Source organism: Xyrauchen texanus, chromosome 38 (assembly GCF_025860055.1).
Source record: "Xyrauchen texanus isolate HMW12.3.18 chromosome 38, RBS_HiC_50CHRs, whole genome shotgun sequence".
Taxonomy (NCBI): Eukaryota; Metazoa; Chordata; class Actinopteri; order Cypriniformes; family Catostomidae; genus Xyrauchen; species Xyrauchen texanus.
The window spans coordinates 18,805,471-18,833,011 of record NC_068313.1 but is presented as its reverse complement, the minus strand read 5'-3'; the positions used below and the strand labels follow the sequence as shown (position 1 = coordinate 18,833,011).

General features: G+C 38.4%; 1 protein-coding gene across 4 annotated transcripts; it reads left to right on the top strand.

The window, feature by feature from the left end:
- Nucleotides 1-201: 201 nt before the first annotated feature.
- Nucleotides 202-27,541, top strand: LOC127631801 (ubiquitin carboxyl-terminal hydrolase 2-like). 4 transcript variants are annotated; one of them, XM_052110150.1, is made up of 13 exons: nt 202-267; nt 9,394-9,482; nt 13,182-13,893; nt 24,116-24,166; nt 25,434-25,557; nt 25,679-25,790; nt 25,970-26,080; nt 26,246-26,310; nt 26,392-26,495; nt 26,587-26,667; nt 26,769-26,847; nt 27,059-27,163; nt 27,267-27,541. In XM_052110150.1, the coding sequence occupies exons 3-13, from the start codon at nt 13,228-13,230 to the stop codon at nt 27,524-27,526; spliced, it is 1,758 nt and encodes a 585-aa protein (XP_051966110.1). In that variant the 5' UTR covers nt 202-267; nt 9,394-9,482; nt 13,182-13,227; the 3' UTR covers nt 27,527-27,541. The 4 variants fall into 4 exon arrangements, with proteins under 4 accessions (XP_051966110.1, XP_051966111.1, XP_051966109.1 ...); XM_052110151.1 differs by lacking the exon at nt 202-267 and adding an exon at nt 8,796-8,884 and having other exon boundaries at nt 26,590-26,667; XM_052110149.1 differs by lacking the exon at nt 202-267 and adding an exon at nt 8,796-8,884.

The following is a 27,541-nucleotide window of genomic DNA, read 5'->3' as shown; positions in this document are numbered from 1 at the left end:
CTCGAGTGCGGTGACAACCAATCAACTGAGAGAAGAGCTAGCCGACGTCACGGTTAAATTGAACGACCGTTTTTTGACTAGAAGTCCAGAGCTTGTTATATTTAATAGGCAGAAACAGCCGAAATGTCTCGGTCATTGTTTGTAATTTCTTGAAAAGCACAGGTCACTGTCGTGTTTCGGCTACAGTAGTTTAAAGTGGTGGGCGCGGAGGGCTCACTTACGGCGAAGGAGCAGACAGGGCAGAGGAGAGGATGGTCTCGCTCATTGGTGAGGAACACTACGAATGCTCTCACTACACATTCTTGTCTTGCTGTTCCCATCAATTTACTTACCCGATTACTGCCTCCTGGACGCTTCCATATATTTCACATTTACCGGCGAGCAGTTTTGTTTATAGATGTATATAATTACACTGTTCTTTAGCGGTGTGTTGCAAGTTGTGTCTTGATTTCTCCTGACACTCACGTAAATAATGTATTCATATAAACGCAAAATCTTTTTTAACGTGATTTCATAAAGTGTCGTCAAAAGATTCAGATTCTGTCTCTTCTTTCTAATCAAATATGAATACACACTTAAGTTTCATTTGAAGTATCAATGTTAAAAAAAAAAAAAGTTTGTTTTAAGTGGTACGTGTATGGAGTTAGAATTGTTTCTAATTCAGAGACAAATGGAAAGAGATTCACAAATAAAAAGTTGGTTCACAAATGAAAAGAATGATATTTATAAATATATGTTAGGAGTTTTCACAAATAAATTAACAAATAAATCAAATGAGATTTGGAAATAAAAAAGTATTTACAAATATATTTTTAACTCACAAACACAACTCTTTCAACATTATATGTGAATTGTGTTCATTTATCACTTATATGATCTCACTTGCTGTGCATTTGTGGATTGCAGCTCACATATGTGAATTCTGAAACATTTCTTGCATAATACCCAGATAGCGATGAGTCGGCACTGGCCGCTGGCCATCCGCCGTTATATCGAAGGCGGACCTTCCGCGGGGCGTCGGAGGCAAACGCTATTTTCGAGCGATCTGCCGCCGCTTATTGTATATATATATATATATATATATATATATATATATATATATATATATTATATATATATATATATATATATATATATATATATATATATTATATATATATTTATATATATATATATATATATATATTTATAGCATGCAGTTTATCAAGAATAATGATTGATCAAACCAGACAAATTTCCATTTGGCATTTTAATTCCACATTTCAAAGTACAGTAACTGTCATTGAAACAAATATAAATAACAGAAAAATACAAACATTATATATACACACACACACACACACTAAAGAACATGCAGGTTTCCAATTCAATTTTGGTAAAAATAAATAAATAAATAAAAAAACACTATTGTAACACTTACAATAATTGTTAATAATATAAAGAGGTCAGCTCTGGGATGAAAAGAATTACCAGTAAACATAAGCAATGAGGATATTTGGTATCAAATATAGTGCAGGATACCAAATAAATTTAGGTATAACATCATATTTACAAGTCATTTCTAACAATAGGATAAGTGGTAATAATTTAGAGTAAAGCTCTGGAGTAGAATATACCATTATAACTGCAATGCTGACCTGTGGCACAAGGATTTACAAGCTATATTTAACAATAGAATAACAGTTAAGCACTGTGATGGAATGAAAGTAGAATTTTTGGTACTAGTTAATGTGCAATATCAAGTATCAGAGGTATGAAATAGGATTTACAAACTATAATAGAATTGTTAAGCATTGACGGAATGAAATAAGCCAATATTTGAAGTCACGGTAAGTAGAATATTTTATACCAGATAATTTGCAGATATCAAGTATTAGATGTATAATCTAGGATGTACAAGCTATATTTAAAAATAGAATAGTTAAGCACTGTAACAATGAAATAAGCAGCAAATTGTATATTAAATAATTGGGATCTTTGGTATCAAAGAATGTGCAGGATAACAGGTATAATATACATTTTGACATTCAACTTACACATGACAACAAGTGGGAATAAATATAATTAACAGCAAAAAATCTGGCTGTAGAGAACACAGCCAATCAGAATGTCTGGAGAGGTTGGGGACTGCGTTGCGTAGTGGGCTAAGAATCACCGGTTTTCCCCGACCTCCAGAATGAGGCAGTGCAAATTGGCATATCTTCAGTGATTCCTCGTGCGCCTGTATAAAAGGACAAACCATCCCATATTCATCCAAGGAGCTGCCCTCAAAGCAGGGTCATGAGAGAAAAGAAAAAAAAAAAAGAGCAATTTCCACAGTGAACAGTGTGGATTGGGTGAGTGTAGTCTGACACTTTTAGCAGGCTTTTTTAGGGGTCTTGATGTTACTGACTGCAGGATAAAGAAAGGGTTCCAGTTGTCAGTGATGCTGGGGTGTCAGTAGTCAGCCTAGGTTTAAGGGGTCGGCTGTGTGGTCGGCTGTGTGTCCCTCTAAGCTGTGCGGCGCCTTTTTCCACCTTCATGTTCAGATGCTTCTTTCAGGTAACGCGTAACGTTAACCTGGATCGCCTCATCAGTGGCATCCTGTGTTGCAGGGTTCTTCCAGATGGCTCCTGTAGAAAATAAAGATCTGTCATTCCATTTGAATGGCATAAGGTCATACACATCTACTTAAATATAAAAAAAAATATCCAACTTACTTTGAACAATGGTCTTCAGGAACATGTCTCTAAAACATACTTTATCTCCTACACCAGTCCAGGTTGTATTGATGGAAAGGTGATTAGAGAAGATACTCTGAAGCATTCCCACACGGTTGTCTTTAGGTCCCTCCCACATTTGATTGCCAAAAACCGAAGCTGAAAATACAAAAAAAAAAACTTGTTACAAATTACATTTCTCTGAAGCTTCTCATAAATTTTAAATGTGACAGGCTGTGTATTCAGACTGTAGAATATGCAGTGTACAATCTTAATTTTACTTTTTAGATTACCCTATGGCGTTATAAACGAAATCGGCACACTTACAAATCGTTGCTGGACCTCTTTACCTGCCTCAAACTGTTGTCAAGCAACGCCAAATCTTCCTGGGTGTCTAGGGGGGAGTAACAGATCCCCTGGCAGGGATAACTCTCCAACAGACACATTGGCACTGAAATGTTGCAGCATAGTGTCCATTTTGTTGTCCATGCTACGCACAACATCGCCAAACTCTCCAAGACGTCGCAGCATTAGGGTCTGATCTGCACCTACAGGGGCTCCCAGAATAAAATAATAAAGTAGTCAGTCCTGGTCTTTCAACTACTAAACTATGACATTTATATCTAGGTCTACTACATGTACAGGTGGCCCCAGTGGGAATTAAACCAACAACCACAGGTGTTGTTTGCAAGTTGTACCTGATTGCCCAGTGCGAGCAAACGTTTTCAACATTGTCCCAACTTGCTTCACCTGCTCTATAAGTGAGCCGCTGTCACCTGGGAAGTAACAATATATTGATTAGCAATACACTAAATATAATAGTAATATAATATAACCACAAGTATCATACCAGTAACTTTCCCTGTAATTTCTATCCACAGTATGTTATGCATGGCATACAAGTTCATAATGAAGAACCCTTATGATAACATCAATTTCATTTTTTTTCTTTGAAGCAGAATATTTGTTTGTAAAAGGGGAGGAAAAAGAAAATATGAAATATTGGTATACAGATTTTGGTTGATATATCATAATGTACAGTGAAATTTGCTATTGTTATATCCCTACTCACCTGAAGGACGGATAGATCAGGCAAATCTCCAGTCAGGCCTTTGTAGAGTGTGTGCTCCTGCATATCCACAGGTATTTTAATTCAAACATGCAACATATTGTAATAAATCTACAATATTCAGCCTTTACCTTACACCCTAGGTTGTTTCTCTACACTTTTATTATATTAAATACTTATTTATATAGCTTGCTCACTGTATAATCATGATAGCCTAATACTTATAACACAAGATTGCATCTTAAATGACTGAATTGAAAACTTGAATAAGAACTCATTTTACCCAGAGGGGACCAGCTAGGGAAACTTACCTGCCTACAATAAGAGTTACATTAAACATGAATAACCTTAGCCGAGTCCCCAGGAACATCGGGCTATTAAAGTAACAAGCCTATAACTGCGGTCTTATCAATTCTAGCTTCACCATACACTCAAACTGTGAGGTTTCTCTGTTTTCCTCATGGACCTGTAACACAATGCCCTGACAGTGACTTCACCTGTGCCCTGATCTTTATTAGAAACTGAGAGGAGAGCAAGTTATTATAATTGATATTACAATTATCACAAAAATTAACAAACAGTCTGCTTTAAAACTAAGAAAAAACAAGCTTCTATACTAACGTTACATTAAAAATGAACACGTGGCGAACTAGCTTAGCCGCTATCTGCCGGCACACCACATTAGATTAAAATACTTACCCTTGTAGTTGTGCAGATAACTCGATATGTAGAGTTTAAAGCCCTTGTCCCTCTTGCTTGTCGGAGCAGGGGACCAGGCATCAACAATGCGATGAACATCGCTGGCGCTAATTTTCGGAAGATCCTGAAGACATCGAGTAAAAACAGACATTTTGGGTGACGCGCAAGTAAACCGTAAAAAGATATGCCGACTTCTGGCGACAGCGGAAGTTCGTCACTATGCTTGTGCACGTAGGCTATTCAGTACTCCACAGTTCACAGTCTTTGTAATGTGTTTTAGCAATTTTTATCCCCTTTTTTAAGATTTTTTTTTTATTGCCTTTACAGGGAATTTAACACTTTCTTAAACATTTGTACATAATTGCAAATTAATCCCCTACCTGTAAAAGGTAAAATAACTAAAAAAAAATCGAGGTTGGAAAAAATGTAAAGACATAAACCAAATTTCTGTGCAACTGTGAAACCAGAGGATAATTTCGCTTTTTCATCGAGTTTATCCTTCACGTCAAAATGGGGATTTTCATGTTTATGATAGATATCACCATGGTTGCAAATTAATAAAAAAAAATATAAAGTATACCCAAGATTTTGGCCATGTTGCAGTTGTCTTTCACTGTTCACTGATACAGGCATTGGTGAAAAGTCTAACTTCATCAATTTATTCTGCTAAATTGTTCATACCATGAATTAAATATCTATTTTAAAACCTAATCAGAATCAGAAAGATATTTATTGCCAAGTAAGTTTTACAAAAGGAATTATTTTTGGTTTATTGGTGCATGTCTCAAATGTGCATCAATCAAAGAAATGTAAACAATTTTCACCTAAGTGCATAAAATAATTCAATATATTTTACATATATTACTGTATAATCGCTTCAGAGTTTCAAAGTAATTTAAATGTAATTTCCTAAACCTTACCTTATCATGGAATCAAGAGTCAAGACTATGTTATAAACCCTAATGGCTTTGGAGCAAAAAATAATAATAGCCAACATGGCTGGTCCATTTTGAGAGTCTAAGCTGTCCTTGTATTTCAAACGTTGCAAACGTTTCATCCCCGCCAGTGGGACGCACCTATAGCCAATAGCTTAGGGTCGGCGGCAAAAAGAAGCCGTGCAGACATTTTTTGCTATCTGGGTAGCTGCAGGAAGTCCATAAATAGGTGGACTCCACCCATCATCTACTCAAGCCAATCAGATAATGGCCACATTTCTCGAACCAATCGTAGCATGTTCTATCTTTAACCAATCACGCTTCGTTTTACTATAAGGGCAGGACCAGAGTCACAGCTCTAATGAACATGGAATAAAGCACTTATGGCACTTTTCCACTGCACGTTACGTTCGACTTGCCTCAACTCTACGCACTTTACTTTTCTGAGCTTGCATTTCCATTGCCGTTTAGTGCCACCTCAACATGGTTGGGATTATAGGCTGATTGTCATAGTTACGCCACCTCTACCGTAAAATCATCTTTAACACAACACAAATTGACCAAAACTGTTGTGCAGGTAAGTGAGGTCCCAAAAGCGATGTAACATAAATAGAGTCTTTAATGACAGTTCAATGCATCAATAATGAAGGACACAAATCTTCTCCTTGAGAGGTAAATGGCAAACACAAACTACCTGCAGAGAGGGCGATAAATAACGGAAACTTCTTCTGATAACTTTCAGTGAGAGTCCTTAGGCAGCAGTCGGGGGTAGCAGTGAACAGGTAGTGTGGTAAGGCGGATGCCAACAGGACAGGACTGGACAGTGACAAACGAGACAGTGGTTTGCTTCTTGCGAGTGAAACTCTAGTGAGACTCAGCCAATCAGATAATGATTTATCTGAATGATGCTGCCACCACCATGCTTCACTGTAGGGATGGTTTTGGCCAGGTGATGAGCGGTGCATGGATTCCTCCAGACATGACGCTTGCCATTCAGGCTAAAGAGTTCAATATTTGATTCATCAGACCAGAGAATTTTGTTTCTCATGGTCTTGAGAGTCCTTCAGGTGCCTTTTGGCAAACTCCAGACAGGCTGTCATGTCAAGGAGTGGCTTCCGTCTGGTAGGGTTGGGCGATATCCCATAAATTGGCAGTTGACGATGTTGACAGTAAAACATCGCGATGGACGATGATATCGTCAGTGGGGCGGGGGATTATATAATTTCATATAATTTTCAAAAATTATATGAAAAATTATAATTTCGTTATTTTACTAACCCAACTAATGACTCGTCGGTGCTTTATCAGTAGGTTGCACGACACGTGAAGCATTTTTTTTTTAGCTTTCACTTAAGAAGAGTTGTGCACTTTTTATTTTAATATATCTCTTTACATAAATACTATTTTCCACTTAAAAACTATAATTTCGTTATTTTACTCACTGATGAGCAAAAGGTCGAGGCAGAAATGACCATGTACCTGCAGGAAATGGCCATTGATGGGGAAGAGGACCCGCTGACTTGGTGGAAAACGAACGACAAAAGGTTTCCGTTCATGGCAAGATTAGCACGGAAATATCTGTGCATATGTGCTACCAGTACTCCATCAGAGCGGGTCTTCAGCACAGCGGTTAGTGTAGTTACTCCAATCCGCAGCTTATTAAAACCATAAAGTGAATATGTTGGTATTTCTGGCCAGAAACTTTGAAATTTAAACATGGTCTATGGTGAAAGATATTAGACTTCTTTACGCATTTTTCGCCATCCGTTGCGGAGCTATTCGATTTTGCATATTATTTTTTAAACGTTAATTTGTGTAGTTCATATGACCACTTTACAATATTTCAATAACATAATTTATTTTGTACTGAAGTTAATTGTGCTGCTAATTATAAGTGAAATGTTAATGCCGAGTTTCGGTCTGAGTGTTGTTCCCGTTTTCTTGTTCTTTATTTGTTGTTCTTCTATGTTTTAATAAATGTGTGTTATTCATATTCACCTTGTTTCTTTCATTTGATTTGACATTATGGATTTATGGCCAAGGACCTTTTTCTTTAAAAGTATTAACCAGACAAAAGTTATTTGATGTTCGCTGGTCTGGGTTTATCTTAAACTGCCGCTTCAGTGTATACAAGAGCTATGTGACAATGAGCAAGATTTTCTGAGACACTACAACTACTAATAATTAATTAATAAAGGCTATTTTCTTGTAGCCTACAACATAAAATATTTTACTCTAAATGTACAGTGTAAGACATGTAAAAAAAGACAAGAAGCTAACAATGTCAAGATCAATGACATTGTTAGCCTGACACGGTATTTTCACAGACTAACACGTCACGTCTCTGGCATAAACTACAGTATTTAAAATAGCATATATGCATTAGTTATATTCTCAATTTAATTTACAGAGCAATCCCTGCAAAGTTTTTAGGTTAACTATAGAAGAGACTAGGATTAGTGAGTCACACTAGCAAGACTCGCAAAAGGGGGCGTGGCATCACGATGGTGGCTCTACATCGTGATGTTGGTCAGCCATCACGATGGACGATGATATCGTCCATCGGCACAACCCTACCGTCTGGCCACTCTACCATACAGGCCTGATCGGTGGAGTGCTACAGAGATGGTTGTTCTTTTGGAAGGTTCTCCTCTCTCCACAGAGAAACACTGGAGCTCTGTCAGAGTGACCATCGGGTTCTTGGTCACCTCCCTGACTAACGCCCTTCTCCCCCGATCGTTCAGTTTGGCCAGGCAGCCAGCTCTAGGAAGAGTCCCGGTGGTTCCAAACTTCTTCCATTTACGGATGATGGAGGCCACTGTGCTCATTTGGACCTTCAATGCTGCAGAATTTTTCTGTACTCTTCCCCAGATCTGTGCCTCAATACAATCCTATCTCGGAGGTCTACAGACAATTCCTTGGACTTCATGGCTTGGTTTGTGCTCTGACATGCACTGTTAACTGTGGGACCTTATATAGAAAGGTGTGTGCCTTTCTAAATCATGTCCAATCAACTGAATTTACCACAGGTGGTCAAGGCAAAAGCTGTGAATACTTATTTTTTATTTGCAATTATTTCAAACAAACTTCTTTCATGTTGTCATTATGGGGTATTGTTTGAAGAATTTTGAGGAAAATAATGAATTTAATCGATTTTGGAATAAGGCTGTAACATAACAAAATCTGGAAAAAGTGAAGCGCTGTGAATACTTTCCGGATGCACTGTATATTTATATATATATATATATATATAATGAGCAGTTCTATCCATAAAAAGTGTTAATGCTATTCCTTTTAGAAAAGTCTAGAATGCAGCTAAGTGTTGATTGACCCACGGAGGTCATAGGCAACTGCTATATTTACCAGCTCAGTAATATGATCTCTGGCATTCTCGATCACTGTGCTCATACTATCCCTCCCCGGTGCTCTCACTCTGGGCTACATCCTCCAAAGCAACACACTGTCCATGGAAAATGCCACTGGTGAGCCTCTTCTCTAATTTGCTCCCTTCTTTCTTTAACTTTTAGATATTTTGACTGGTATCCAGTGTTTTGAGGTCTGTGGCGGAGAGGGCATGACATTCTCAAGTCATCTGCTATGCAACATAACCAGGATATGGAATGTAATGGAAGCTTGGCATTTAAGCTGGTGCCTGGGAATGCAAAATATTTCTGAGTTAGATGAGTTTTAAAAGATGCTCTCATTTATCTCTTTATTGCCTTAGGAATGGCCTTTACCATACATGGTTTTATATTCTTTCTCAGTGGCTTTATATATTTCAGTATGATTTTGTTTAATTCTTACTGTTAATCAGAAGGTTCCTTATGGTGTATGTTCTGTTCAGGGTCATCGTAAAAATATTTTTAAAATAAAGATGCTGTTCAACTATAGCTTGTTGAAACTGTTCGTCCTAAATGCTCTTCTTAAGTCAACAAATAACATTTCTAACATTCTAAAACTTTCTGTGTGTTTTCTTTATTGTGTCTTTTAGGTTTGAATGTGAATGGTTGATGTGAGGTATAATGAACTGCCACCTCCGTTTTTCCGTCCGCTTGAACTGAGAGAACTGCTCTACTTACAGTAGGTACCACAGAACCTAACACCCACCTGCTAGCAGAGAGCCGTTGCACACATGATACTGAGAGAGCTTGTGGCACTTGCAAAGAACACACAAGGTTGCAATTTGTCTCTGGAGATTTTTAGGGTATGTTTCTCTTCACTAATTACAATTATTGGGTTCATCTATTGACAACATGGGAGGCGAACAGTTTTGTGTCTGAGTAAATTCATGATTTTCAATTTTAGTTTTACATACAGTAGACTCGAAAACCCATGTTTTCAAATTACATTGCCTCCTTCTAATAGACAGTGGCCCTAATGTCAGTCTGTTACAAAAGTTGTCTACATTCACTGTAAATGATTTAAAGACCTAAAATGACCCAGTATCTCTAAAATTTTGGTCCCTTATTGTAGCTTATTGTGTGCCAGGTGTCTTTGCCAACAAATAAGCTTTGTAGTGGATTGCCAAGGATCCACAACTTGGCGTTCATCTTAAAGGTCCTGTTTCAAGATTGAGTAGCTGAGATATAAAAGGTAGATTTTGAGTTTGGATTGGCAGACTCAGTTTTGTTAAGAGGCAAGCCTTGCCAGATTGCCTTTGGTCTGAAGGGTGGGCTGAGGCGTCACGTTGGCCACTGAGCTCTTATCTGCTCACATTTCAGGGTAAATATAGCTGTACCCAAGACTTAGCCTCAAGTCTTTAGCATGCTGATTGCAAATATTATTTGTGCTGCCAACAAAAACACTTGCCATTTTAAACAAGTATTTACTGTCAATTAAGTAAAGTTATTTGGATGCCGTAGTGTTTTGGTTTTGCTGGTAAATATGTCTAATTATTATTAGAATGTGAAAAACTCAGCACAAGGTGTTGCCCATAGACCAGTTTCAGGTCAAATATTTCATTTTATGCTGTGCATATTACAGCAACAACATGATTTGTATTGATTTTTTGATGTTGTCTTTGCACTTTTGTTTTTGCAAGTGTAGTCTGGTTTCAAAACATTCAAGAGAGAAGAGCATGTAATATGAGATGCAGAGTTGTATGCGCATCTGTCAGTGTGGACTGTCAGATATCACAGCGCTCTACGTCTGCTTTGAAAAGTCCCACCTATCATGTGCTCGCACTCAGTGACACCCCCAGCTTAGACACAAACAACAGAAAAAAATCCTTCAATTACATTATGTACTACAGAAAACTGTTATATTTTAGCATCTTCAATGTTAATTCCACCCTTTGCCTAGAATTTGCAGACATGTACTCTTGACATTTTCTCAACCTACTTCTTGAGGATTCACCCTGTGATCATTTTAAACAGTATTGAAGGAGTTCCCATCTATGTTGAGCAATTATTGGCTGCTTTTCATAATTATTTGGTCCAAGTCATCAATTTCAAAAACATTTTTTTTTTAATAATTAAATAATTAATAAAATAAAGTTTTATAATGAAATACATTAATATGGTGGCACAATTATATTTTTGTCTACAAAATTAATTTCAAACATTTAAGCATACGCCTAACGTTTGAACGATTTTTAAGATCACGAGAAACATTTCAGGCAAGTGTTTCAAAACTTTTGACCGGTACTGTAATTGAACTGCAAAAAAAAGATATATGGTGATTACAAATAGTGGAAAACCTACAATTACAGAACCTAAAATCTACGTTTGATTATACATTATTATCATCACTTTTTTAATATATAAATGTACATTTTATGAAAAAAAAAAAAAAAAAAAAAAGATAAGGAATTAATTGTACAGCATTGGCAACCTCTACACAAGTTACACATTTAGGAAATGGTTATTGTACTTTAGGGATGTTATTATGATGGAGCCTTCAATAGCCAGAATTCATAAAGCTAAGGCTTCAACAATAGAATTGTGGGAAAAGAGTGCAGTAAAAATCAAGGATTTACTCCAAACATAAAAGAATTCAATCCATATAGGCTAAAAGAGATTATGTCAGCTAGTCAAATTCAAAGCAAGCTTGTTGTTGGGTTTTGATTTGGTTATGTATAAAGGTCTTCTATATATGTGTTAATGTGTGTATCATGGGGATTTGAATGTGTGTACATATGTTTATACTGTGTATTTATATACAGTATATATATATATATATATATATATATATATATATATATATATATATATATATATATATCCATATGTTTGGATATATTTATGTCATTTGTATATTTATTTATTAAATTATTGTTTATGTATTTACATTTAGTTACAAACACATTCATGATTTATTTGTGTTGTATACCCAACTGTGGCAGGGGTTATGGGAGGGGATGGGGGTAAATAGGATTGCATATAATTTGATTGTCTGTTCAAACTGCATGTTTTTTTTTGTGCTGGTAAAATAAATACAAATTGAAAAAAAAAAATAGATCATGGACATGTTATTTATCAACTACCCAAAATCAGTGTTACCTGATTTAAACCATCAGTTTTTGTTTTTTAAATAACATATATGGTGGCTCAAATCTGGTGATAAAAGTTGTCAAGTTTGTCAAAAGGTTGCTTTGGTCAAAGTTACCAAGTTTGTATTTCTTTGATTGTTTATCAGTTAACAACTCATCTATTAATTAAACAACACGAACAGCTACAGGTCATTTGCTGCCTCTTTTAGGTACATTTTTGGAACTACAGCAATTTGAGGATTAAGAGGCTTGTGCAATACTGTGTTGCAGGTTTTTCAGTTTTTGTCAGCAAAGAGAGGGAACACAATGTGAAACCAGTGGATAACGTTCTTAAAAGTTCTCGTCTGGTGAAAGCATGTTTGCATCCTCTGTCTGCCATGTGTTTTGGACTGCCTCCAGCTTGCTCCCTACCCCAGATAAATATGTTGAATTATTGATACATCTGTGAACGTAGCACAGAGATGGAGAGAGAGAGGAAGAAAGAGAGAGTGCAGAGAGAAGAAGGTTAAAGAAACAGGAGCCTCCCCACTGAACCCAACACGCATCAACAACACCAGATACTTTTATTTATTCAGATGCTGCACTGCCTTGTGAACAAGATCCTGTCTTTCCACAAGAACAGACTGTGCTACTTCAACACACAGCCTAGCTCTGGGGGCTCTTTCATTTCTCACAAACAGCGGGGTCCTTAGTGCTCTGCTTGGGCTATAGCACTGAACGAGGCCTCTCTGAAAACAATGGCTGTCATTTTGTTCAACAGCTTTATTTAGGGTCTCGTGCTAGCAGCGAAGCCCCAGCTGGTTGCGTAATATGCACCCCTTATAATGATCGCTGTGTTTGGACAAAAGTCACATGCTACTACATAAATACATTTTTAGGATCAAACACACAGAATACAAGAGACCCCAAGGCATGATGCAGTGTCATTTAAAATTGATAACAGGAAGTGTTTTATATGCTACCATTTTGACTGAAAATGCTCGACTGCAGAGAGATCTTCCCCTCTTCCCCAGGGGCTGAAATGCACTTGCAATGAAATACACCAACCTGAAAAGAAATGTTGTGAGGAACACAAGTTACTGGTTTGAATCAGTCTGATGAATCATATTAATAAATTTAGTGAATGAACTCTCCTCTACTACACAAGCAGAATACTGTAATAAAAACTGATGTAGCATTTTAACAACATTTCTGACTTTCACACAGAGCTGACCTCAAATGTAAATAATACCTTTGATTTAATCATGAACAGCTGAAACTACAAATTTTTCACATTTCCTTTTCCACAGAGTCCATGCGGCCTGAAATTTTCTTACATCCGGCTGAGCTCCCAGCATGTCTCGTGCCTCCTCCACGGCTAAGCGTTACACTGGCTCTTCTTATACAAGTCACTATAGCTCATATGGCTCATCCCTGACCCCATCACTGGGCACCTACGAGCGGGACAAGCTGCCCTACAAGAGTTCCTCATCAAGCTTCTCTTCCAGCTACCTGAGCTCCAACGCCAGCCGCACCCGAAACTACAGCTCATCTTCCGAGCCGGACCGAGGTCGGCCCATCCCTCGCACTGATTTGCTGGGCAGCCGGCGCAGTGAGAGCCCGAGCCCCACACCAGTGAAGGGTTATGGCTTGGGCCTCAATGGGGGCTCAGGATACAGCAGCTACAGTTACTCTCCGGCCCCCACCAGCTACCTCTCCACCTCACCTGTGTCAACCAGTATCTCCCTCAATCGGCGGAAATCGATGAGTCAAAGTGACCTGACGCATGACTTGTCAGCTTTGGGCCTGAGCGAGACCTCCAGCACCAGCGGCCTGAAGCAGTCCTACCGGAGTCGAGATAGTGACCCATCTGAGTCCTACAGCAGCACACGATCCAGCTATGGGCTCTCAAGAAGCTCCACACAGGAGGGTCTCGGGAGCAGCAGCAGTGGCCTAAAGAGCAGCAGCAGCAGCCGATTCTCCTCAGGTTGTCTCTCCACATCACCAGTCAGAGACTCTTTGGTAAGAGCATTCAACTCATTTATATTCTAAAGGGCATGTAGTCATGTTATCTCAACTCATTGAACAGTTCCCATTTACAGAGTGCAACAGTAACCCATACATTTTTTCTATACGGAAATAGATTATTTAAATTGATTAATTAAATAATATGATTGATCTCATTGATATATGATCATTTTCCACCCTTTATCTGGCCCTCGTTTTTGGCCCAAGTGCCTCCTTCAAACTTTATTGTAAACGCCCACTGTTATAATTGGCTAACATTGTGCAGCCCCTGAAATTCAGCCATATTTGAAACTCAATCGAAAGAGAATGAACATGTTCCACAACAATATAACATTTGATATCAGGGTTTACACATAACGCACATCCAACACATTGCATCCTAATATAGTAAAATGTTCACTCAAGCACCTCAGCACCTCACAACTATCAAACAGTCATGACATTTAAAAATTCATGAATTATGTTTACTCATGGTTTTGCAATTGGATCCAATAGTGTTTTTTTAACTGCCCTATCCTTCAACAAATGTTCCTTTGCAAAGCTTGAATCATATTATGACTGGTTCACAAGCATTTCACACTGATATGAGCCAAAAAAACATACAATCCACGCTGAAAGACACTGAAGACACATCCACACGACGCACATACATAGTCCAAAGTATGGTGACACAAGAACAGTCTGACCTGCACTGAGGCGTGCATCGCCGTAAAACGCATCTAAACGGCCAAACACGTCCATCTAGTGCATGTTTACATAAACCAACAATTAAAAATAGCGCAGATGGGCGTAAGAACTCATCCAGGATGCGTTTGTGTTTAAAACAGCAAGAGGCAGAGCAGCTGAATTAAATAGAATGAGGTCTCCTTTTCAGAGTTGTAACTTGATACCACATCTTTTAAAAGTGGCGTGAGATATACAGTATAATGACAACAGTCAAAGATGTCTGTTTAGTGCATGTGTTTATACAAAAATAATGCAAAATACAATCCAAAATAGTACAGATGGGTCCCCTTTGTTGTTTAGGAAAGGTTAGTAGGCCTATCTGTCCCTTAAGAGCTCTTAGTCCTGCTCTCTCTATGTTTAGAACTGAGCACAGTGGGCAGGGCCAAGGGTACGATAAAAAAAAAAAAGTAGGCATTGATGTTGATGCTGTAGAGGCGTTCATGAATTATTGGGCCCGCTATTGATGTAGGCAAACTGAACCATGAAGAAAATGCAATATACTAACTTTTTTAGGTCTAAAAATGTCCTAAATCACTCTATTACAATTGTTTATGCTCATGTGGTACTCCCATTGTTATTTCGGCAAGGTTCACGTGACAAAGAATCAGAGATGGAGTTTCGGTGAGTTGGTATGCATGTGTGACACCCTTGGCCCTTGTTTGGAGTCTTCTTGTGTGATGCGAGCTTTAGTTTTACTTGTAGACATTTTTAGGCTTTGCCAGCATTAACACAGTTTCGTGCCACAGGCAGACTCTCTCCATTCAGCATTTTTTTATTTATTTTAAGTTTGTGTCTCAACAGAGAGACCTTGCATATCCTTAATTCAGGAATATACAATTCCATTCACATTTTCAACTACCAACTGATTGTGCCCAGATTTTTTATATAACAGGTCTGTTAGTATGTGGACAGTTCCAAAACATTAACCTAAGTACCCTCTTTTTTAAGCTCATTAAACCTTGAAAAACTATTGATGTCTAATTTGATAACAAACAGCATATTGGATACAACTGGCACCTTTTTTGCACCCTGTTGGCACTTGGTTACTGGCAACAACAGTGTAATTCAGAGGCTGCTGACAGTTCAAAACTTTGAATTCTCTTCACATGAGGTCCTTAAGAGGACACAGAGTGACGGTTGAAGTCTCCTTCTGAGAAGAAAGTTTCCCTCCAGTATTTTCCTATGTTTTAATTTGTCTTTGGATGAGGTTTACTCACCATAACGTTGAATTTAAATCTAATCATCACATTCCCTCTACTATGAAAGCATCGAGGATATTTTGTGCTTACACTGTACATTATAGCAGGACATTTGTTTTGTTTATAGGATATTCACATATTTCAGCAGTTGCATTATGTCAGCACTGCTAGCTCCTCAGTATAAAACGTATCTATCATAATGCCCTGATGCGGATTGTCGTTTGGCTAAAAGCCAAGATTATCTAGTGGATTTCTGGATATGGTTCAAGATGTCTAATTATGCATTTCAAGAAACTAATTTATTCAGCCTTGCTGCCTTTCTTTTCACCCGTATTGTGTTCTGTTGGTACTCCAAATATCACACACTTACAAAACCACACTCATAGATACATCCACACATACACACGTGTAGGTGTCGAGGGAATGTTTTCTTCCGCGGTTTGTTGTGTATAAACGTTGTCATAAGACTGCATGTTTCAGAGTGATCTTTTTCCCTCATTGAACTGCCATTTCAATAACAGGTCACCAGCACCACCAACTTCCTGTTGCCACATAAACACAGATTACCATTCTCTGAGTTCTGTGGTTTTATTTACAGTTTACTCTCCTTCAGCTAAATGCATCATTAAATAAAACACTTACCATAATAAAAGATTTTAACTTCATAAAAAAATTTATTCACTAAATGGCATCCTGCTAAATGAAATTAAGCAAAGTAGCAAATTAATATTTAATATAGTTTAATATAAACACTTAAGATGCTTTGTGACATGTAACTGCAATGTCTCTCAAACTAAGATGATTTCTCATGACTGTGGGACATGTTTACTGTCAAAAGTGACATTGTTTCCATTTCGGCAACTTTCATGCTATATTATCAGCTTCCAGTATTTAAAGTCTAGAACTGGTTTGCGGCTGATGACATTAAACCCACCGCCAGCTTACCTTTTGACTGTTTCATAAGTGCATAATAATGACCTCAGTCTGGTGTTCTCTTATGGGTTAGTGTGTTCTAAATTTTCTCCCACTGTTACAGGGAAAGTTTATTGTGTCCCTCTGTAATAATTTAGTTGGGGCTACAGCTAAGTTGATTGTGTTACCCAGCCCCAAAGACCAATCATATTGTCCCACTTTTTGTTGCTCTACACATTGTTGGCATTGGTTTACAGTGACTAATATCTGGACAAGTTCACATTTGCCTTTACATGGTGAATAATTAATGCTTAATAGAGGCGTATCTTTGACGTTTGGAGTATTGAAATCAAGATTGCACGGTTTTTAAAGCTGCGAAGGCACTTTTCTTAAGTCCTTCAGAGCCACATAGTTATTGTAAGTCTTTGCCATTGTGGCGTTTAACCCGCTGCCCTTAGTGCGCTCTCGCGCTTTGAACTCGTGTGGGCGGGACTCGCAGCAGTAGTGAGATGACATTGACCCGCGCGCAGCCTTCAGCCTGCAATCCTACAGCTTTAACTGGAAACATCAGTTCGTGCATCATTTCTTTAAATACTCGACAGCTTTGCTATGAAAGGAGTTTATCTGCGTATTAATTATTTGTATTATTTATTTATTTTTAATAACAAGGTTCTTCGTTTTTCTTTATGTAAACCGTGTAGGGCTGCTTGAAAATGTTTGATTCGTCTTCAGCTGCACCACTGTTGAGGTCGTTTCCTGATCAAGTTGCTTACCTTGATTGAAAAGGGGCATTGGACTATTTGATGCGAAAACACACATAGAGGTGACATCTTAAAGTTGTCGTTTTGACAACACAGTAGGATTCATTCATAATGCCCAGCATGCGACAGTCATACACCGTTACAATTCCAGAGGAGCCACCGGCAACTGCGTTTCCTCTTCTAAAACAAGAGGTGCGAAGGAAAACCCCCATGTCCGGCTCGATGCTGGTCTCAACATTCGTCGGGCTTCTAATAAATCATGCCAAGGTATGAATACGCTTCACTGAAATATCGGGCAGCATATGAATGTATGAGGCACATTGAATAAGCCTTTAAAAATAGTTCATGCTGTGATGTCAATAATATTGCACTCACACACAACCAGTAAGCCCGCTTTAAGGCTTTGTTAGGGATCATCAGTATTCCGACAGTTCACTGGTTCATAGAATGCAAAATTAATCTGTTTTGTACTCGTATGTGCTGTCACAGTTGCAGTCCATTAGCTTATTTTAACCACCGGCTGCGACATTATCTAAATGCCACTGTTGTCATTTTGCAAGGTTTTGGCTAAATCGGTTTTTGACCCTTAAATCTGAAGAAAAAGTATCCTTTTGATTTCGTTGTGATACACATCATCCCATTACTTTATTTAAATTAAGCTATAGAACCATTTAGATCAACGCTGCGTAAATGAAGCTGAATTATGACGCACGAAGCAGGTTAGAATGGTCGTGCATTGTTACGTAATAAACTGAAATCCCATTACAACTTATTCTGAAGATCCCGCTTCACGTTGCCGAGGTCAGAACAGGAAGAACATACTTTGCAAGCTTTGCTGTCAGTACAGCCTCCGTTATATCTGCTCTGTGATTAGTTACAGCGTCACGGAATGTGCTTTTACACTGATCTCGTGCATTCAATGGGACGCTCATATATTTAGCACCCATGAGTTATATCATGCTTGATACAGTTGAAGTCAAAAGTTTACATATACTTAGGTTGAAGTCATTAAAACAAATTTTTTAACCACTCCACAGATTTGATATCAGCAAACTATAGTTTTGACAAGTCGTTTAGGACATCTACTTTGTGCATGACACAAGTATTTTTTTTTTTTTTTTTTACAGTTGTTTACAGACGGATGGTTTCACATTTATTTCACTATATTACAATTCCAGTGGGTCAGATGTTAACAGTGCCTTTAAGCAGCATGGAAAATTCCAGAAAATTATGTCAAGCCTTTAGACAATTAGCCAATTAGCTTCTGATAGGAGGTGTTCCTGTGGATGTATTTTAAGGCCTACATTCAAACTCAGTGACTCTTTGCTTGACATAATGTGAAAATCAAAATAAATCAGCCGAGACCTCAGAAAGAAAAAAAAATTTGTGGACCTCTACAAGTCTGGTTCATCTTGGGAGCAATTTCCAAACACCTGAAGTACCACGCTCATTTGGCAATAGTAAACAATAAAAAAAAAAGCTCCAAACAATAGTATGCAAGTATAAACACCATGGGACCACGCAGCCATCATACTGCTCAGAAAGGAGAATTCTGTCTCCTAGAGATGAACGTAGTTTGGTGAGTAAAGTGCAAATCAATCCCAGAACAACAGCAAAGGACCCTGTGAAGATGCTGGAGGAAACATGCTGACAAGTATCGATATCCACAGTAAATTGAGTCATATATTGACATAACCTGAAAGGCTGCTCAGCAAGGAAGAAGCCAATTCTCCAAAACCACCATAAAAAGCCAGACTATAGATTGCAAGTGCACATGAGGACAAAGATCATACTTTTGGAGAAATGTCCTCTGGTCTAATGAAACTAAAATTTAACTGTTTGGCCATAAAGACCATCATTATGTTTGGAGGAAAAAGGGTGAGGCTTGCAAGCCGAATAACACCATCCCAATGTTGAAGCATGGGGTGGCAGCATCATGTTGTGGGGTATGAAACTGACTTAATCTGAATGGAAGACATTACATTTTGCATAAAAACTTTCTCTAAATAAATTAAGTAAGGGTAGTGACTTGTTTTTGTGTGGAGTTTCATTCTTTTTGAATTATTTTCAAAATGAGAGTGACACTTTTTACTGACTGACAATGTATTTATTTATTTTATTCAATAACACATTTTAATGACCAGGCATAAAATAAGAATTAAATCACAAGAATATGGTGAGTTTTGTTTGAGAGTTTACATGATTAGCTTAGTGAGCTGATTTTGGATCTTCTCTGCCTGCATCTTTTGTGAGTCACTTCCCATGGTCTCCCCTCTGTGAGTTGGCAATGTGAGAAGTATTATGTAACTGTGAAGGACTTGGAGTACCAACGGTGCCTTGATTTGTTTTTGTTGGTGTGCTGAAACGGGTCAAAGCACAGGCAAGGGCTCTGTACACGGGACAGGAAAACAAAAATAGCATCTGCTCCCATCTATATTAAACACATTTGTTAAAGTCATACTCATATTTTGTCATCTGTTTTCCATGTCCTGACATTGGAGCCTGAGTAATTTAAGAAAAAATCAGCTGTACAAACTCGAAAGAAATAATTTACACTCACCTAATGGATTATTAGGAACACCATACTAATACTGTGTTTGACCCCCTTTCACCTTCAGAACTGCCTTAATTCTACGTGGCATTGATTCAACAAGGTGCTGAAAGCATTCTTTAGAAATGTTGGCCCATATTGATAGGATAGCATCTTGCAGTTGATGGAGATTTGTGGGATGCACATCCAGGGCACGAAGCTCCCGTTCCACCACATCCCAAAGATGCTCTATTGGGTTGAGATCTGGTGACTGTGGGGGCCATTTTAGTACAGTGAACTCATTGTCATGTTCAAGAAACCAATTTGAAATGATTCGAGCTTTGTGACATGGTGCATTATCCTGCTGGAAGTAGCCATCAGAGGATGGGTACATGGTGGCCATAAAGGGATGGACATGGTCAGAAACAATGCTCAGGTAGGCCGTGGCATTTAAATGATGCCCAATTGGCACTAAGGGGCCTAAAGTGTACCAAAAAAACATCCCCCACACAATTACACCACCGCCACCAGCCTGCACAGTGGTAACAAGGCATGATGGATCCATGTTCTCATTCTGTTTATGCCAAATTCTGACTCTACCATCTGAATGTCTCAACAGAAATCGAGACTCATCAGACCAGGCAACATTTTTCCAGTCTTCAACTGTCCAATTTTGGTGAGCTCTTGCAAATTGTAGCCTCTTTTTCCTATTTGTAGTGGAGATGAGTGGTACCCGGTGGGGTCTTCTGCTGTTGTAGCCCATCCGCCTCAAGGTTGTGTGTGTCTGTGGCTTCACAAATGCTTTGCTGCATACCTCGGTTGTAACGAGTGGTTATTTCAGGCAAAGTTGCTCTTCTATCAGCTTGAATCAGTCGGCCCATTCTCCTCTGACCTCTAGCATCAACAAGGCATTTTCGCCCACAGGACTGCCGCATACTGGATGTTTTTCCCTTTTCACACCATTCTTTGTAAACCCTAGAAATGGTTGTGTGTGAAAATCCCAGTAACTGAGCAGATTGTGAAATACTCAGACCGGCCCGTCTGGTACCAACAACCATGCCACGCTCAAAATTGCTTAAATCACCTTTCTTTCCCATTCTGACATTCAGTTTGGAGTTCAGGAGACTGTCTTGACCAGGACCACACCCCTAAATGCATTGAATCAACTGCCATGTGATTGGTTGATTAGATAATTGCATTAACGAGAAATTGAACAGGTGTTCCTAATAATCCTTTAGGTGAGTGTATTTTGAGTAAAGCTTTTCAAGGAAGACCTCTCCCAACTAACACACAGCTGGAAGATGTGTGGAGTTCTTAAGATGGAAGTGCCTTAGTTAGAAGAGGAAGCCAAGTTGACATAAAACACTTGACATTTTCAACACTAAACAGCACCTGTCAGGTTCATCTTAGAATTTAATTCAGCTATCAGAGCACTTCAACAAAATCTTAATGTGGGTCAAAGCGTGCTGAGGAAAATGAGAGCTGTCAGTCTGGTAATTTTTATCTGGTGTTTTGCTCCACATTTTCCTCTCACAGCGAGCTGTTATAAAAGCAGGATTAGTCTTCCCTCACCTCTGTAATAGGGACTACGCTGTGACCCACTTCCGCATTCTCCGGACACCAGAGGAAAAGAAAAAAAGGAGGGCTATAGAGGAGGACTTATGCTTTAGTGCATGAGTCCTATCACACTATATCATGTATTATAAATTTAGCTTGAGCTGCTTTTATATAGGTAGCTACCCTTACGAAGCAGACTGCTTCATTAAAAATGGAAATACCGAAGCTATATAAACTAATGCATTGCTGATGTTATATTTACATTCGGTCCTGGATTCCTAAGTGGTTGTGCTCAGAGGCAACAGCTTTGCTGTGCTGGATGTAATTTCCATAGGAATTTCCTTCTGTCTTTCATCAAAGGCTCAATTTGGCTTTTTTTTTCCCCTTGTAACCTTAAAAAAAACCTAAAAAAGATTTCTCCTTACCCTTAAATTAATGCAAACTTTATGTATCACGGTGTTTCACGCTGAGACCAAGTGATACAAGTATTGTAATCTAATAAGGTTATAAACTGCTGGTTACATGTGCCACTATATTGAGAAACAACCACAGGCTGCTTTGGCAACAAGAATCCTGCCAAATTAATAAATGTAAATGTAAATCCCATAGTCTCATTTTAAACAGAAGTAGACATCTGCTTTGGAGCAAGCACATCTTGAAACACAAGAATTACCTTTAGAGAATTACAAAAGTTTTTCTATGCATGTCCATTTGAGGTTCAAATTGTTTCTTTAGTAGGACTATATTATTTCAAAGTCCCTTTAAGGCAAATTTAAGTCTTACAAGTACAGCTTCCTTCTACTTGAATAAGACCGAAATCTCCAAAACTGGCCAAGACTACGTTCAAATAACATGTTTCAAATCAGCAAAACAATCTGACAACAATGGTATCATAAATTGTATGAATGCATTAATTCGATACCTGGATCGGTATCGGCTCCAATACCAATGTTTTTAACCAGATTGGTTATTGGTCCGACAAGCAGATCCAAATTCGATACTGTGTGTTAGTCATGGTTGTTACTGTCAAGCTACAAAAATGGCATTTTATTCAAAGTCTCTTGAAGACAAAGACAGCTTTGTGAAGGCAGTGTTTACAAAGCTATTGTTATATACAGTAAGTAAATATATAGTCCGTATGCAAAGCACCTTTCAGTGAATGAGTAAAGTGAACAAAAATAGATTTGAAACCTTTTAAGTCCAGATGCTTAAGACTTACACTGGAATTACTGCTAATTTTGCTGCTGCATTATCCAGTAGACTAGTAAACTATAAAGATTTTCTTAATAGGTTACACATTTATATTGAAATAATGTTTGTGATCCACACAGTGAGGTGTACTGTAGATATTCTAAAATTGTAAAGAGAAAAACAACTCTGTTATTGGCTGATACAGATTTGAATAGGATTGGGAGAGAAAAGTTGTATTGGTGCTTCTTTAGCTCAAATCACACAAAAAATAAAAAATTTTCAGGCTGGTCCAGCTAATTTGCATGCCCATTCTCAAGTAAACAGATGAGCAATATTTCTATCTGATGGTGATTGGCTCTTTTTACTGTAAGGCAGGACTTCCATACCTCAAGCCGCCAGGTTTAGCATTACAATTTCTCCTATTCATATCATACGAGTGACCTGTCTCATCCTATAATGTCTCTTATTATATGCAAATGTTTGGGTGGCCAAAGTTTAAGGCTTTTTAAGGTGTTTTTTTTTCCCTTCATCTTTGTCTCTTGCCTGTTAAACAGAGTTGCTTGTGAGAATATGTGGCTGTCAGAGATGTCTCGCTCCGACCGCTGCACAGGGATCAGTGTTGCCGTGATGATGACAAATCGGCCAATGAGCGGACGTCCCATGTAAAAGGATTCTATTTTTGGCAGTGTTGATATTACTCAGCAGAGTAGGACAAACTGGGCTGGTGAGCCTGTTCCATTGAAATGGATATTCAACAAGCAGGCTTCAACAGCAACCTACCCAAATTACATTGGACAGTATCAGCATGCTCTGTGACTGAGCACAGGAACTTACATTTTCCATGGAAGCATGGATTTAGATAATACCCATTTAATTAACTTGTTGCCCTTTTCTTGATCAATTTTACATATGAGGTAAACTGCTTGTTCCCCGAATATTGACTGTTAAAGCCAAAGCTAATAATTGAGGAGGAGGAGACAAGTGTGTAAACTCTCAGACCAATGCAAGTGAGTTCATCAGGCCCACACCTCAATTAGACTGTGTTCAAGCATGGGGCCAATCACGTTTCCCCTCCCGTGCTTTGGCATGACAGAAAACATCATTGTGTCGTATTACTTGCCTGTCTTCTCCTGCACTCTACCACTTCAACCAAAGCACATTTTAGCATAAAATAGTCAAGGCCTTTCATTTACTGGAACATTTGGGGATCTTGACTTTAAGATGTTAGAGAGAACTCTTTTACAGCTTACTTTATATGTGTGATTTCTAAAGCAAAACTGCTGCTGTTGATGTGCAACCTGTGACTTTTTCTAATTATTGTCTCCTTTTTTGTTTTTCAGAATTCAAAGAGTGCCCAGGGCTTGGTGGGGCTCCGTAATCTGGGAAATACAGTAAGTGTTTTTGATGGGTTCTATTGGTTCCCCTTAAAGGTGATCCGTGTATTTTTTTTCCGATATTAAATTCTCTTATCAAAGTTTCATTGTGCATAGATAACTAAGTAAGCTCGTAGGTTGACTTCCTCAAAGAATGTTCCACTGGAGCTTTCATAACATTGCTCTGTTTGTTTGAGTAGTGATTCTCTGATTGGTGGCTGCAACAAAAGCATATACCATTGATTAACAACATTGGAGCTCATGTTAGGTCTGTCTTTAAAGGTTTAAAGTATTTGTAAAAAAAATCTATACCCCTATAGAAAAAAATTAAGATATTTTTTCTTCCAGAACCAGACTGTTATGCTCTTTTGGCAGACAGGGGTGGAGCCACTATTGACAAAAAACGTGCACAATTCACCTTTACAACTTGAGGGATGCAATAGCTCCCTTCTTCACACACAATGCAAAACCAAATCTATGTTGAATAAAAGGGGCTCTTTGAAGTGCTTACAGTCCTCTGCATTGACTTCCAACATTCACAGCTCTTTTTGCCATGTATCATTTACAGGTCATATTTCCAACATGTTAGAAATGGAGCAAAACTGTCAAATCTCATGATATCTGCTTCACACCACTAAGCGGCATGAAGCAGAAATGTTTTCATATCACTTTCTCATGCCTCTGTCTATTTCCATTTACCGAGATAATTTTTCATGTCTCTTCTCTCTTGCACTCACTCAACTTGAACAGTATGTGCACAGTCCAAAAATAAATCTTTACATATTGCAGTCAACTCTACGGCTGCTATGAACTCTAGACCAATGGCTTGTTTTGTGACTACACTTGCATTTTTCTGCTAATTGAAAGCATTCAAACAGTGTCATTAAATATGCTACAGTAACTGATATTACTGTAGCATATTTTTTCTATGATAAAATTCTCATATTCCAGCTTGATATGATAACTATAAGTAGGCTAAGCCATTTGTTAATTTCATAAATTGGTTAATTTCACAAAAAGTGAAATTAACATTTACATCTGTTTGTTTGAGCATCCGTGCAGCCCAACACAGTTATATTGGTTGGACAAATGGTGTGAGTTTTGGGTGGGATTATCTGTTTGTACATCCAATGGAAGATGGGCTGGATTTCCTGTAATCGGTTGGAAAACAGTGACTATTTGCAATTCCATTTGGAGCCTAGTGGTGCATAAATTACACACTTCAGCTTTAAAAGTATAAACTCTTTTATTCTCTCTCTCTATCTCTCTCTCTCTCTCGCTCTAGTGTTTTATGAACTCCATCCTCCAGTGTCTTAGCAACACACTGAGCCTGCGAGACTACTGTCTTCACAACTCCCACCGTAGAGACCTCAACAACAACAACCGCACAAACACTGCTCTCATGGAGGGTGAGTGCGCTTGACACAATACGGTTCCTGACAGTTTCATAGTTGTCAGTACTTTTTATCTGGTAAACTGCAAGCATTCAATCATGAGCTTACTGAAAGTGCCTCTTTGTCATGATTTCAGAATTTTCCAAGCTGATCCAGACAATGTGGACGTCTTCAAACAGTGAAGCAGTCAGTCCCTATGAGTTCAAAAAACAGATTCAGAGATACGCCCCCAGATTTGTGGGTTACAAGTAAGTCTCATCCAATCCGATATTTACATTATTGCTTAATTTTATATCAGCAGCAAAACCATCACGATCATATTGTGAATATTCAATATATCGCCCAGCCCTATGCATAAGTACCATGTATTTCTCTTTATGAGACTGTGGTTAAGTTGTCTGTTGAAATGTTTATGTTCAATTTCCAGTCAACAAGATGCTCAGGAGTTTCTACGTTTCCTACTAGATGGCCTACACAATGAAGTGAACAGGGTCACAGTACGGCCGCGGGGACACATGGAGGACTTTGACCACTTACAGTAAGTTTGTGGCTTGTCTGTTGTTGTTTTCCTCCCTGCCAGTGGGGCACGTTTGCCTTGTAGTGCTTGTATTAGAATATTTAACTGTTTAAGATGACCTTGAATGGCATGTTGTGAGCACGATTTTGGTATATGGTAAACCTTTTCATTTGTTATTTTCTGTAGTGATGAGGAGAAAGGAAAAAAGATGTGGGCTAAGTACTTAGAGAGAGAAGACAGCAAAATTGTTGGTAAGTACACACAACTGATTTTGGGTTATCGTTGGGTTCTAGTAGTATGCATAATTCTGGTTTGTTTTTGTCTGTTTTCAGACTTGTTCGTAGGCCAGCTGAAGAGCTCTTTGACTTGCAGTGAATGTGGCTATTGTTCCACTGTGTTCGATCCCTTCTGGGATCTTTCCTTACCTATCACCAAGGTCAGTTAATTGACTGGCATGTGTGCCCATATTAAGGCACTTTTTAATGCGTTATATTGGACATTTGAGAAAATGGTTTTCCTCTGCCTAGAAGGGCTATGGAGAGGTGAGCCTAATGGACTGCATGCAACTCTTTACTAAAGAAGACGTGCTGGATGGAGACGAGAAGCCGGTAATTCATTGTACTTGATTTATTTTAAGAAGTATAATGAGGGAATACATTTGTGGTAAAACTTCTAATTCATGTTCTCTCCTCATGTTTTTTTTTTCCAGACATGTTACAGGTGCAAAGCCAGAAGGCGGTGTATAAAGAAATTTACAGTTCAGAAGTTCCCTAAAATATTAGTTCTTCGTATCCTTTTCTAAAGGTGTCTGAGGTCATTCTGATGTCACACTTGGAGCATCAGTGCATTTGTTGACAGTAAGCACAGATAAGATCGGTACACTGTTTGTGTGTACTTGCATGTGCTAATGGCTTAAGTTTAGGCATGCAGACACAGGACTCTTTGAGGTTCCTAGTGCGTGTGCAGAGTCTCTTCTCCTTAACCGCTTCACTTGTTCAGATCTGAAGCGCTTCTCAGAATCTCGCATCAGAACCAATAAACTGTCTACTTTTGTCAACTTTCCCATGAAAGACCTGGATCTAAGGGAGTTTGCCTCTGACAGTAGTAAGTAAAAAGAATTACACCATGGAACAAACACTGAATGTTTTAATTTTGCCTTTGGGGAAATATATATGCTGCAATCTCCATATCTATGTCTTGTTTACAGGTAGTGCAGTCTATAACTTGTATGCAGTTTCCAATCACTCAGGCACGACAATGGGAGGCCACTACACAGCATACTGTTGCAATCCTGAAAACGGAGAGTGGTACACATATAATGACTCAAGGTACTCGCTCTACTTCCACCTCCTGCTTTTTGTCCTTTGTTTAATGCAAAGTCTTGCAGAACTCTGTAGAGCGCCAGGTAGATTTCCTATAGGTATAACATACATCAGCTTTCAGGGAAAGATTATTTTTTTGTCTTAGTTAGTATGTCAGCTG